The sequence below is a fragment of the Leopardus geoffroyi genome, chromosome C1 (assembly GCF_018350155.1).
Source record: "Leopardus geoffroyi isolate Oge1 chromosome C1, O.geoffroyi_Oge1_pat1.0, whole genome shotgun sequence".
NCBI lineage: Eukaryota > Metazoa > Chordata > Mammalia > Carnivora > Felidae > Leopardus > Leopardus geoffroyi.
The window spans coordinates 95,421,273-95,435,087 of record NC_059328.1 but is presented as its reverse complement, the minus strand read 5'-3'; the positions used below and the strand labels follow the sequence as shown (position 1 = coordinate 95,435,087).

Genomic DNA, 13,815 nt, shown 5'->3' with positions numbered 1-13,815 from the left:
TTTCTTGGCTGGATTCCCCTTTCCATTCTCTCCATCCAGAGAAGCCCTCTTCCTCAGATTCCCAGGTAGATCTTCTGGGCCCAGGTCCTGGTCTCGTGCCCATATTTAGAAGCCAGGAAAGGGAGTTGAGCTGTCCCCACAGGGACACGTAGGCCACAGGAAACAAGAGATACAGTGTGTCCTTTGTGCTTCTATTGACAGCCTGGATCTGACTCCCTAGCATCTTTTGAGCACGTGAACCAGCCAAGCAGGACACTTGGAAGGGACACTCCCCCGTGCTGGGGAGAGAGTGACGAGAAATGGAAATTGCCACGATTTTCCAAGGACGCTGGTCCTGCCCAGTGTCCATGCCGAAGTTACAGGGGGCTTCCGCAGAGGCAGGAGGAGGGACCCCTCTGCCCCAGGATGGGTCTGTGAGTCCGTGGGCTCTGCTCCCAGCGGCAAGGACCTGGAGCCGGCCCTGGATCCCCAGGAACCCGGACTCTCGCTGCATTTTCTTAAACCAGCAGGAAGCCCTCTACTGTTCCTTTCTCCCTCTTCTCCCAAAGACTCTTCCCTTTCAGCCTCCCTCTGTGGTTGTGCTGCAGTCATGGTGACACTGATTATGGTCATTAGGAAGGAAAAGAGCAGCAGCACGTTCAGTGTGTCCAGCCTCCCGGGCCTCTGCAAGCAAGACAGATGCACTTGCATTGAGATACCGGCCCTGAAGGCATCTGCTGAAGGCACCAGGCTGGAGCTGGGGAGATTTTCAGTTGTCCTAGTTAAAGCCAGAGTGGCATATGAAAATGTGCTCCACCCCCCCCCCCATCATACACACACCGACCCCCATGTCACATGCACCTGCTCTCATTCCCACAGACACGCGTGACAAAAATATACGTGTATTGGCACATCCATGCATGAATCCACTCCCCAAAACCGAAATGCAACTTTAAGTACACTTATTAATTTAAAAATTCCTAGGCATTGGGTACATATCAGTGAACAAAACAAGAACTCCTGTCCTCAAGGAGTTTACCTTGTGGGGGACAGTTGCAAAATAAACATAGAAACCAATTACTACCTTAGTAATAAGTGCTAAGGGAAAAAATAGAAAGAAGGGAAGATGTTAAGAAGTGGTGAAGGGCACATATGCACACTCCTTGCTTTCCTCGTAATTAACTGATCCTTGGGCACCTGCTGAATGCGGGGAACCGCACCGGACCTTAGGGGACAATCGGGAGAGCTGTAACGTATGCTCCTTTATACCGCTGGCAGTCTAGTTAGAGATGAGACATACTCTAATGTGAGACTGAGTAGATAAAGGTCATAAAGCTTTTGGAAGGAGGGAGGACTTTGATGAGTGGTATTTCTCCTGCGGGGATTCCATCAGGGCTCTCCACCAGAGAGACGAGTGGAAACTCTGACCAGGACCAAGCTGCACTAAGTGGGTACACAGAGTCTCAGACCCGGTCCCAGGATCTATACACAGAGATCCGTGCGGCTGGAAAGAAGCCGCTTCCTCCCCTTCATCAGACCTCATCTGGGATCGCAGCCGTGCAGGGGCAGCCCGCTGCCTCTGGCTTTTCCTCCCAGGCTTGTTGTCTCATGTCTCAGTCTCGCTCACTCTTTTTTCTCTGCCGATTGCAGAAGGCTCGCCTGGCCAGGATCCGCGTGGCCAAAACGGGCAGCTCCAATGCCTACCTGCATAGCAAGCGCAACGGACTCCTCAATGAGGCACTGGAGCTGATGGTAGGCGCCGGCGGGACCCGGGCTGGGGAGGTGGGCTTGCTTTCTCTTCCCAGGGGCACCGCCACCCCAAAGCCCCAACACGAACCCTAAGGAAGACATGTTTCCACAGAGCAGTCCCGTCCACAGACCTCTCCCATAGGATTATCACCACTACCCCTAACCCAGCTGTAGACCAAGGACCGCCAGCCCGAAAGCTAGCATGTTCTATGGTGACCCTGAAATTTGGTTCATCCCGATTTTTCTGGTGCTCTCCCACCTCCTGTGGAGAAGTGAAGAGATGGAGACGGGAAGAGTCACCAGCTTCATCCTTAGCCTCTTTTTTTTCTTCCTAGGGCACCCCAGAGGAGGAGCACATGGGCAAGACCACGTCACTCATCGAGAGCCAGCACCACCACCTGCTGCACTGCCTGGAGAAAACCACTGTGAGTCCCAGCCCAATGCGCTTCTTCTCACCCCTGACCCCCAACTCTTTTCTGAGGGCCAGAACTCACAGAGAACTCTATGCGCATGGCCTCGCCCTGGGCCCAGGCTTCAGAAGTCGGAGTCGCCTTTAGATCCAAAAAGTAACAATGGGTTCTCTGTTAACCCTCAGGGGGAAAACCCCAGTGAGTGGGGCACAGTCACCCGGGTAGGGGGCCAGCTCTGTCCTGCAGCAGCGCCGGAGGTCGGTCCCCCCACCCCCAGCCTTTCTGCAGACCCCTACATAGTCCCCATAGCCCACTTTGTGATCACGGAGAGCTAAGGGCTCCGCCTCTACGTTTCTCAGTTCCAAAGGCCATCACTCTTCAAAACTAAGGCTGAATTTATCCTAGATTGTTACAGAAGAGTGGAGAAGGGCGTCAGTTTTTGTCCTATCCCTCGGGCTAGGTTGCTGCAATTTGTGAGTCCTTCCTTTGCTCCTTACATAGCTCTTAGGACAGAAGACAGTGAATGAAGGAGGTGGTGCCTACATTTCTCTGGCCAAGGATGTTATCAGTACCACCGCTTCTTCATCACCCTGTGGCTCCCAGGGAGTTCAGACTCTACAGGGCTTATTGTTAAAATAGAGCCGTGGTTTAGGATGCCGTAGCTGGAATGTGGCATGATGCTTGTGCCTCACAAACAGACTGAAAGGAAGGGCAGTGGGGCCAAGCCTGGACCCTTGGCAACAAGTGTTAGGAATAGCAGGGAAGACGAGAAGTCAGGGTGGACAACCAAAGAGAGACACGGTGAAACCCTTCCCTGTTCCTTTCTAGGCCCTCCCTCCCCAGAGAGCCCATGGTCAGGGCTCAGCACCCTAAGGAAGGACCTTTCTACTTCCAAATGTACCATATCCTGGCCTCTAGATGCAGGGGGAATAGATGTTAGATACCTCTAAGCATGAGCCAAATGTGGACACTATGGATGGCAGTTGAACCCAAAGAGGGCTTCCAAAATGGGAAAGTACTCTGAAAACCCTAGTTTCCCGGATTTATCAACTATGTCTGACGGTCAAGAACTGTACAGGTGCATCTAGAATTTCTCTCAAAGACTTGGAGCTTGCCAACGGGATAGGCCCGGATCCAACTGCCCTTTCCGAGTTGCATGTGCTGGGTGGAATGTGTCAACTGAAAGGATGTGGGTAAAAAGATTTGGGTTTGAAGGGCTGGAATGTTGGCATTGAAGAAATGAGGCTTTGGGGCCGGAGGGACGGAATGCTGGCATTGAAGGGGTGGAATGCTGGATTTGAGGGAATGAATGTCGGACTGTGGGGGTGGGGGGCTGGCGTGAAAGAGACGGAATGCTGGATTTCGGGGTAGGTGGGGCGGGGAATGTTGGGATGGAGGGACTGAATGTCGGTACTGAGCTTGGGAATGCTGGAATGTACAATCAATGGTGTTTTTATCTTCTGTTGGCATGTTGTCCTGTAGGGGTTGTCCTATCTTGTGGATGATCCCCTGTTATCTGTACGAACCTCCACCATCAAGGTATAACTTTTTAAAAATTCAATTGATGTGTTTTTCTCTCTGATTCTTCTGAGTCTGTGGATTTTCCTCCCTTCGCCCCCCGGTCTGGTTCTCTGCATGTGCCGTTGGTTCTTCTGGGGCTTATTCCTACCTCTACTGCCATACCCAGTACCAGCTCAGGCTTTTTTTGTGCCCGACAACCCGACTGCCTTTCTGATTCCCTCTTTTGACCTCCCTGAGGGCGCGGAGGGGGTGGCGGAACGTGGCACCCATGTTGCTGTCCCCTGGGCATCCGTGCGCCACTTTCCGGCCCCGCAGGGACTCCTGGTACTGGCTGCCGGGGCTGGTCTCTCTCTGTACGCTGTTCTCATGCTCCCTCTCCCCAGACTTTCTCCTCACACTGGCGGCCTCGGCCAGACTGTTCATGCCATAGAGTTTTAGTCACCTTGGCGAAACAGCCATTTTTTAAGTTATCCTGGGTTCAGCACCGGAAGGCTGTTGTTAGCATCCCTTCCCATGCTTACATTAACGACTTAGGGAATCCTGTGCCTCCAGATATATTAGGGGTCCGTATCCCGTAATCAGGTGGGGCGGGGGGGGGGGGGGACAGGGGGAAGCACGGTAGTTAAAAGAAATCATAACCCTGACATTTTGACCCCACGGGCCTCCAAGAGTAAATAAAGCCCTCTCAATTCCGTGAATAATCCAGGGCCTTTAAAAGCTGATGTCTCACACTAACCCGAGATCCGTACGGATCTCACCCATTAGATCCAACCTAGCGTTAAAGACTGCCTAGCATACTGGTTACCCAAGGCCAGTGACTCCTTGTCTGCCACTTCCAGGAGGTCATGTGCAAGCCCTGCCAAGCAAGGAAAGTCTGCTTCTAGCTCTAAGGACACCACTACACCCCTTCAGGCCCTCTGTATCCCTTCAGCTCAGAGCTGCAGGTGGAGTTATTGTCACAGCAGGATTTAATATGCAAGCCCCGCCCTTCTGTCTCGTGGCCAGGGCTGCCAATAGGAATCTTTTTCTTTCTTCATTTGGTGCCTGTGGGACATCGCCCCTCTGGGATGCTTATCGGTGCTCCGCGCAGCTGGGAGCCTTCCTCTCAAGGCCCAGACAGAGACAGGCGGCCCCACGGGGCATGGGGGGCTCATCCCCCTCCTTCCCGTCTCCTCTTCCTACTTCTCCTCCTGCTTCCCGCAGAACCACGAGTTTATAGATGAGCAGATGTTTGAGCAGAACTGCATGGAGAGCTCGATGCAGAACTACCCGTCCACAAGAAGTCCCTCGCTGTCCAGCCACCCGGGCCTCACCACCACCTGCTGCTCCCGCCGCAGTAAGAAAACCACACACCTGCCCAATTCCAACCTGCCGGCCACTCGCCTGCGCAGCATGCAAGAGCTCAGCACGATCCACATCCAGGGCAGCGAGCAGCCCTCGCTCACTACCAGGTGGGTGGCTTCCATCCCTGCCAGTCCCTAAGGCTTGAGTCGAGCCAGTCACAGAAGGAAACAGTCTCCGCGTTAGGAGACCCCCCAGCCCTCCCTCCCCCTTATCTAATGCATCATCCTTGCAGGTTAACCCAAAGGCTCTTCAGATGCTTGGGAGGATACCATAGCAGGTTTAGGCCCGATGTGGGGTTAGATACCGGAAGATACCAGAAACAGTAACTGGCCATGGTGGGGGGGAGGGGGGGGGAGGTGCGGGAGGAGGGGGATGTACCCCAGTGCAAAGAATGGACTGTTTTCTCAAGGAAACAAGTGTCACAGTTGTGTTAGACATGGCTCATCTCAGGCTGCTGTTGAACCACAGACTGACCTTTCTCCTCCTTTCTCTGCTTACACTTTAGGCCACTTCCCACTATCTCCAGTGAGTGGCAAGGAATTCAGGGAAAGCAAAAAATGCCACAAATGATAGGTAAACAGTCATGGGAGGGGGTACAGTGTAACGTATCCCCTGAATTCCAAAGCCCAGCATACGTGACTTTGCAATTGTTAGAAATGATCATTAGAATGGGTAGGGACAGGCTAACTACCAAAAACGGAGACAGAGGGACACTGGAGCTTCCTCCTAGTTACCATGAGCTAGACATGTCGGAGTCAAGGGCGCTTTGGGACACCAGCAAGAGGAACCATCACCAACTCACTCTTTATTTTCTTCTTCTTCTTCTTCTTCTTCTTCTTCTTCTTCTTTTTTTAACCCCAGTCGCTCCAGCCTTAACTTGAAAGCAGACGACGGACTGAGACCGAACTGCAAAACATCCCAGATCACCACAGCCATCATCAGCATCCCCACCCCACCAGCGCTAACCCCAGAGGGGGAGAGCCGGCCGCCCCCTGCCAGCCCCGGCCCCAACACGAACATTCCTTCCATAGCCAGCAATGTCGTCAAGGTCTCTGCCTTGTAAACCCACTGGACAGAGGGCCGGCGCGGGGAGTGGGAGTGGAAGGGGCTGGCATGTTGGTGAGTGGCCAGTGGGACCACTCCCTCCCCGTCCTCGCTATCTCTGCCTGCCCTGTTGCACCCCTAGCACTGAAACTTGTGCCTGGAAGGAAAAGGAGGCAGCAAAGGGGCACCTGAGGTTCACTGCTGCTAGCACGGATGGACGTGGCCGTGGCTGTGGCCCCGTGGTCCTGCATCTGGGGCCAGAGGAAGTGGGGTGGGGGGAGATGGGGGATGGGGTGACGGGGGTGGGAGGGTGGTATAGAGGCTGTGTGCCAGGACGGGGCCTGGAAGGGGGGGAGCCTCAGACCAAATAACAGTTGTTTCTGGAGCCCCCAGTGAGGAAAATACAAGACCAAGAGCAGCACAGAGGCCGAGTTGTCACATGCAAAACAGGAAGAAAATATAACACTGTGTATTTAAGCACCTTTTTCAAGGCTCTTAATGGATAATATTTATTCATGGGAAAAGGTGGAAAACAAAACACCAACGGATTTTTGTGACATATTTTTCTCCATGGACCCAATACCTTTGAACCAAAACAATGCATTTTGTGAGGGTTTTTTTTTTCTTCTTTTATAGCAGAAGCTTTTAGGCTAAGAAGTCCGTTATTGCTGAGTTCTCTCTCCATTCCCCCAGGTGGGTGAGGTCAACTGAGCCTGGGCCCCCACTGCCCAGCTGACCTGCACAGAGCTGCCAACTGACCACACAGCAACACTTACCCTCTGTATGTCCTCTGTCTCTGTCCCTCTCTGCTTCACCCCCTGGCTGTTCTTCTCTGTGTCCAGCCATCTGTCTCTACGTGGACCCCGGTGATCCTGAGACGTGTTAGTAAAGCCTTCTCCTACTGCCAAGCACCTGCAGACTCGTGCCTGCAAGTTATATCTGTGTGAATGCAGCTGTGGAAGAGAAAAGAATAAAGCCAAAAAGGGAGAGTTTAGGGATGAGGGAAGTCCACTCCCTTGTGGTTGGAACCACTGGTGTTTGGGGAAAAAAAGGACTGACCAGAAATTTCACGCTGGGATCTTGACACAGGAAATAGCCAATACCTGAGAGGCGTGGTCGAGTCTGGTGTGTGCCAGTGAAGAGAGAAGAGCCCAGGGCTCACAGCTGTAGTCGGCCCCGGGGGCATCTTGTTATGTACCCTTCTTACAGGACCCACCATAAAGCCCATCGGAACTCTGCCAAGAGGCCCCATTAGCAGTTTCATGCAGAAAGGGCAAGGTTCTGGCTTACCTTACAATTAAGGCAACTCCCATCCGGAGGCTGCAGAAGATTGAGCCTGTGTGCTTCAATGAAGGATGCTCCAAAGTGCAAAAGCAAGTGAGAGATTCTAGATGAGTCTTACGTGGTCTGAAAAATGACTTGAGGTCTGAAGAGTCTTCAGGCCTGATGTCCCTGAAGGTAACTGAAATGGGGGCGAAGCCTGATCACCTCCGTGCAAGTGAGGGAGTGACTGTTAACTTCTGGAGAACCTGTTCAAGTGGTTTGCACACTGGTGGGACTGGGAAAAGCATTTCTGGAAGCCTCCCACCATTTTCATTGCTTAGAGCAGAGCAGGTGGGCCTCAGGATGAGAGACAGGCCCTTTTCCGCCCTCCCCAGTTGCAGTCTCTCTGGCTTGGCCTCTGAGATTCAGAAGCTCCTCATCCATTCTACAGTTTAGTGGTTAGCAGTTCAATTGTAGGCCAAGAGCCTCTCTGCCTGCCACAGCCATCTAGACAAGTTGCACTAGTCAGGAACCTAAGAACACCTTCAGTGGGCTTCCCTATGTCCCCAGCTCTGTTGAGCCTGTGGAAGGGGAAGGCCAGTGGGTTCTGAGATGGCTCCTAACCAGAAGGTGTACAAAAGGGCAGAGGAGAGGGAGCCTTCGACCTTTATCTCATTATACTATCCTCACTGACCACTGACTGAGTCCTTTCTCTCGGTCCAGCCTCCAGGATTTACCCCTAACATGAGAATGGGGTGGTTTTGGCCTTCTGAGCCTGTGGTCTAAGTAGACAGAAAAGCTTTGCAACTATGGATGAATATATACACAGGAATATATACACAGGAATACACACACACACACACACACACACACACACACACACACACAATAACAACAACCTAAACACACCTGAGAATCAGTACTTAAATCCGTTCACTTCATACACATATCCCATTAGGGAAGGGGAAAGACTGGGCTGGACTCCATGCAGAAGGCAGGCAAAGGACTAGAAACGGATTATTTCCTTTGAAAGAATGGTAATGGAACAAAATTAAGCATATCTAAATATCTAAGTTTACATCATAAAAACCGAGTCACAGGGTGTCTGGCTGCCTCAGTCAGTAGAGCACACAACTTTTGATCTCAGGGTCATGAGTTCAAGCCCCACGATGGGCGTGGAGCCTACTAAAAAAGAATAAAAACTGAGTGCGGGGTAAGGAATAAAGAGGTAAATAGGAACATGGTTGCATACACATACAAACTGCTTGTGTCACAGGGTTAGAATAATGACTGATCATTATGACTGAGCGTGTTAGTGCTTCCCACAAAAATTAATGAACAAATTTTTAAAATCATGTCCCACATAATTTCTCATTTTTTGACCCTAATTAACTATTTTGTATTCCTTCAATTTCATTTATAAATCTCACATTAAGCCAGTTCCTAAGAGACTTCAGACTGTCCCCTTCATCTCCATCCCCCAACGTAGCTGCAGCCAGGGATAAGAGACCCAGCTCACCAATGGTCCAAGAGATGTCAACCCAGGAAAAGGACTCCTCTACACAAGAGAGAACAGCAAGACTACACTGCTAGAAGACTTTTGTGAGTAAACAAAAAGGCCTAAGTGTGCTGGATCGGTTCAGACTAACTCATTGGCCAGTGACCGAAGAACCGGGATACCAGGGTTTTCTGGACGCAATGGCTTTCTGGGGCAATGATTCCTGAGTTTCTTGAACCACTTCAGCATAATAGAAGATTCCCGAAACACCTTGCCCCATTCAGTCCCACTAAGCATCAGAGAGGGTTAAAAATAATAATGATAGTAATAGGCTATGTTCAAATGAATGGAAACTTAGAAAACATCGTATTAAGAATGTATTAGAACTAAAAGGCATTAAGAATATCTAATTGATTTTCCAGCATAGAAAGCTGAGGCCCAGAGAAATTAAGTGACTTGCTCAAGGTCATGCAATCATTTAATGTCCTAGCTGGGACCAGAACACAAGGCTCTTGGCTATTAGTCTAATGCTTTTTCCACTACATTCGCTGCCTCTAGGAGCAGTGATGCTTCGGAGAAGACCCATCAAAGAATACATGCTGTAATTAGAGACATAGTCTTATGTAAATGTCAATACCACTTGGACACAGCCCTTGGAAACCATTTGACTGTGCTAATACAAACCGTCTTTTGAAGCCACCATTCTCTGGGTGGAACCAGCTATGGACTATCAATCCTGTCCAAAACAAACACAAACAAACAAACAAACAAAAGGTGAACAAGTGAACAGTTTTCCTTCCGTCGAATGCTACTTCTTCTCAATGAAGAGAGGGCTAAAACATTTCAAAGCATCCCTTCCGGGGTCCTTTTGATCCTTACTACTATCTCTGATGGTAGTAGGTCAAGTGACTAAGTCCTTGATTCACAGAGAGGGAAAACAGGTGGAGAGAAACTGAATGACACAGCATGGCAAGTGAGTGGCAGAACCGTGATTGTGATCCAGGGCTTAGACTTCTCGCCCTGAGATTTTTCTTCCACATCATGTTGCATTACTCTGGGGCTTGCTTATATTTTTAATACTTGGATTTCAAGGGTGGTGATTAGGGGGAGGAAGCATTCCATTCAGGAGCACCGGGAACCGGGACCTCCAGAAGCAAACTCTGTACGATTTCACCTTCATCCCCCATTCTTAGAACGTGTCAAGTTCAGGACTAACTTCTGACTGAAAGACCAGATATTCTCAGTGACAGTTGGACATAGTCTACAATCACATGGGAGTTTAAGGCCAGCAAGTAGAAAAGTAAAACTAAGGGGAACAAAGAATTTGAACAGAAATTAAAGTGGACAGTTAATGCTGATCCATGGTTAACAAGAGTCACCTTGTGAATGTGCTAAGGACTTTTACCTAGTTTTCAAATTACCATTCCTGCAGTTCAGGATCGTGTCACTTATTGGCCAGAATATAGGCAGAAGTGTACATTGAAACGCGTATGTAGATTTTTTTCCTTGACTTTTTAACTTTGCAGAGGTAGTGGTTGTAATTGAGCTAAATCTAGATTCTAAGATTATCAACGAAGTCCAGTGGTCCAGGCTCCCTCACTTCAATTATCAGGTAGCTAGAAGGCAGAAAGATCCCAATGCTGTTAACCTAAGGCAATAGTAGTTTCCCTTCTTAACTAGTTGGCATGGTAACCATAACAAGAACCTGGAAGACTTTTATTTTCCCTTTCTGATTTCCTTATGAAGTCTCATTTGCAAAGCTTTAAACTGACTGGATGAAGGAAAACCATTTTTATGATCCATGACCCTTGGAGCCCAAACAGGATCATGAAGAGAAAGTGGCTATCAGAAAAAGAAATAGCTTTAAAGGGGTTCCTTTTGAGTCTTGTTTTCTATTCAGAATGTTCTATGTTTTTCTCATCAAGTGTGGGAATGACATTTATCTTAGCAGGTTACTTAACTACACTGGATGATGTCACTCTAAACCAGTGTAGGGCACTGACCCAAATCCTGGGGGGCTCCTTGGACCAATAGACTATTTTACAAACCTGGGAGGTGGGAGGGATGGTATATTTTTGATAATCAGACATTCCAATGTAATGTTTTCCTTAGAGGTCACTTCCCCATTAATGTATCGTGAAAAACATCAAGTGTGTTCTTTTCTATTTTCATATAATAAATGGGCTTTGCTTACCAACATCACAATGGCAAAGAAATACTGTACAAAACTGCAGGAAGATAAAACATGTGAAAACTTTGTATGAAAAAAAAAAAAAAAACAACTCTTGAGTTTCCTGTCGTCTTCTTTTGAAACTGTAGTGCATATGTTAAAACGTATTATCATTTACAGTATTGAGTCATGTGCCACTGCTGTACCTGATGTATCCAATCTGGATTAAACAAACTATGTGCCACAAACCCTAATGTGATTAGGAATGTTTGTTTTAATACCAATTCTCCTGCTATACACTAGAAAATACGGGTAATTTGAACAGAGAGGCGTTCTATCTTGTCAAAGAAAAGCCACAGAATCTCAGAAGTGTGTGTAAGGGTCTCGTCTCATCTTCCCTCCTCCACCCTCCCTCAACGCAAGCAAACTCTTGACGACCTGGATCACAGATCTTGCCTGCTCCCATGCTTTAGTCATGGATGTCCACAAGCACTGGATTGCATTTGTCAACAGCCCTATTTTGAGACCAGCCCCGTATTACTAAAAGAAAATCTGCCTTTACATAGCAGTACTGGTTCTGCTGAGAATATATTTACTCCTTCATCTAAACCAGGGTCTTAAAACTAAAGAGAAAACCCAAAATTAAATGATGTGTAGGGTATGGCAGGAAGCTTGGGAATTAGGTGATGGAGGCTTACATTTAGGTTCTATTGCTTACTTGCACGATTTCCCATCAGGCACTGTCTTTCCTCATCTTAAAAGTGGGGGTACTGGATTAAATATCTTGAAGATTTGCTCTCACCTTAGTAATTCTGATTTAGGTTAACGAGAAGAGGCATTTTCATATTCCACCATAATGTGAACAACACACATTCCCAGAAACAATGGAAATCCTTTTAATTTCCCCATGACTACATCCCAATCAATGAAAACCATGATAGAAATGGAACAACGTCAAGGCAAAAATGCATGATGCCCAAAGGCCTTTGAAGTTGGCCATGAAATTCAGATGCTCATATCCTTATCACCCACTAGGTGTCACTACGGATCCACAGCTCACATAATCCAGAGACCAGAAACTGGAAACCAGATGTGCACGGAGCAATACATGCTCCTTTTTGCTAAAAAAAACACTCAGTGTTAACTGGGACATAGGTGTTTGTTGACAGAGGCACAGAACAATATTATGCCAAAACAATAGAATACCCTTGTGAAGGATCCAGTTCCAAGGTCAGCTATGACTATCAAAATTATGTTTTCTTAAAGATTAACAGGTTCATTTACATTTAGGGGAAGGGGGAAAAACCGAAAACTTCAAAACTACTCCTTGTCTCGTATGATTTGATCTGCAAGTACTATAATTCCTATTCAATTATTTTTAGCATTCAGGGGCTAAAGTTTACCTTTAAACCACACTTTTTTTCTTTTAATATTTTTTTAACATTTATTTTTGAGAATGAAAGAGACAGAGCTTGAGCGGGGGAGGGGCAGAGAGGGAGGGAGACACAGAATCCAAAGCAGGCTCCAGGCTCTGAGTTGTCAGCACAGAGCCCAACGCGGGGCTCGAACTCACAGACCACGAGATCATGACCGGAGCCAGAGTTGGATACTCAACCGAGCCACCCAGGCACCCCTAAATCACATTATTAAAAGGTAAGTGATGCTAGAATACTTAATCTACTTTAGAAAATGTTATTTTTATTACCCAGATAGTTTGTCTTCTAAGTCAGAATTATCTACAGCTGCAGGTTTCCTAGAGATTTCTCTACATGTTAATACTACTAACCTAATTTAAATTAAAGCTTAACTAGAATAGTGGCATTTAGTATATTGTTTAGTATTCTAGAATTCAGACATTAAGCCAATTCACACTAGCCTTCATCCAAATCACCTGAATTTATCAAGGCTCTCTATATTCATAAACTGATTTTTCTCTTCCAGAACTAAAAAGTATTTTCTCTTAGTCATATTTTAATTAAATCTTGGAACTGGAAGGGAACCTAAAAATCTTCTAGTCTAACCCCCTCATTTAATGAGAAAACTGGACCCTAAGAGGTCATCTAACAGGTACAAGGTGAAAAAGGAGGCGGCAACCATCTCTGCCCCGACAAATGCTCTTTCCACTACCCAATAGCACTCTCACGTGAATTCACCTGAAAACTACCTATGGTTCCTAACATTATGGGGCAGTCACCTTGACTGCAATTCTTTTTTTTTTTTTTTTAATGTTTATTTACGAGAGAGAGAGAGAGAGAGAGAGAGGAAGGGCCAGAGAGAGAGGGAGACACAGAATCCGAAGCAGGCTCCAGGCTCCAAGCTGTCAGCACAGAGCCCGACACGGGGCTCGAACTCACGAACCACAAGATCATGACCTGAGCTGAAGTCGGACGCTTAACTGACTAAGCCACCCAGGCGCCCCACCTTGACTGCAACTGTAGACAAAAAAGTCTAACCATGCACAAATAGCAGCCGGTTCCTTCCACAGCCACCACCAATACTACGTCCCCTTATTTGGGAAGGTAACTGCTGAAATTTCCCAAATGCTTATGGAAAATGAAACCATCAGTATTTTCAGATATGTGTATGCTCCCCTCCAGCTTATTTTCCTACTAAAAAAAAAAAAAAAAAAAAAAAAAAAAGGCAAACAAAATAAGATAAACCTTGAGAGAATCCAATTAATTTCAAGACTAATGGGTAACCTCATCTCTAATTAAGATGCAGCAGTATCCTAATTAAAATCCCCTAGCAATGACAGACTGTGAACTTGGCTGTATTGTGGGGGGAAAGGGTAGAGAAAAAGAGGTAAGTTCAATTATATAGCAATGACGGGATCTTAC

The 13,815-nt window shown here is 47.7% G+C and overlaps 1 protein-coding gene across 2 annotated transcripts in view; it reads left to right on the top strand.

Annotated features, from left to right (window-relative positions):
• Positions 1 to 6,321, top strand: part of KCND3 (potassium voltage-gated channel subfamily D member 3) — a 208,849-nt gene extending 202,528 nt beyond the window's left edge. Inside the window, exons 4-8 of one of the 2 annotated variants that reach the window (XM_045478650.1) lie at positions 1,630 to 1,731; positions 2,064 to 2,153; positions 3,621 to 3,677; positions 4,863 to 5,110; positions 5,865 to 6,321. In XM_045478650.1, the coding sequence (XP_045334606.1) occupies positions 1,630 to 1,731; positions 2,064 to 2,153; positions 3,621 to 3,677; positions 4,863 to 5,110; positions 5,865 to 6,066 (699 nt within the window). In that variant the 3' untranslated portion in view covers positions 6,067 to 6,321. The remainder of the gene's footprint in view (positions 1 to 1,629; positions 1,732 to 2,063; positions 2,154 to 3,620; positions 3,678 to 4,862; positions 5,111 to 5,864) is intronic. The other variant, XM_045478651.1, reaches the window with a different exon arrangement.
• The last annotated feature ends 7,494 nt before the right edge of the window (positions 6,322 to 13,815 follow it).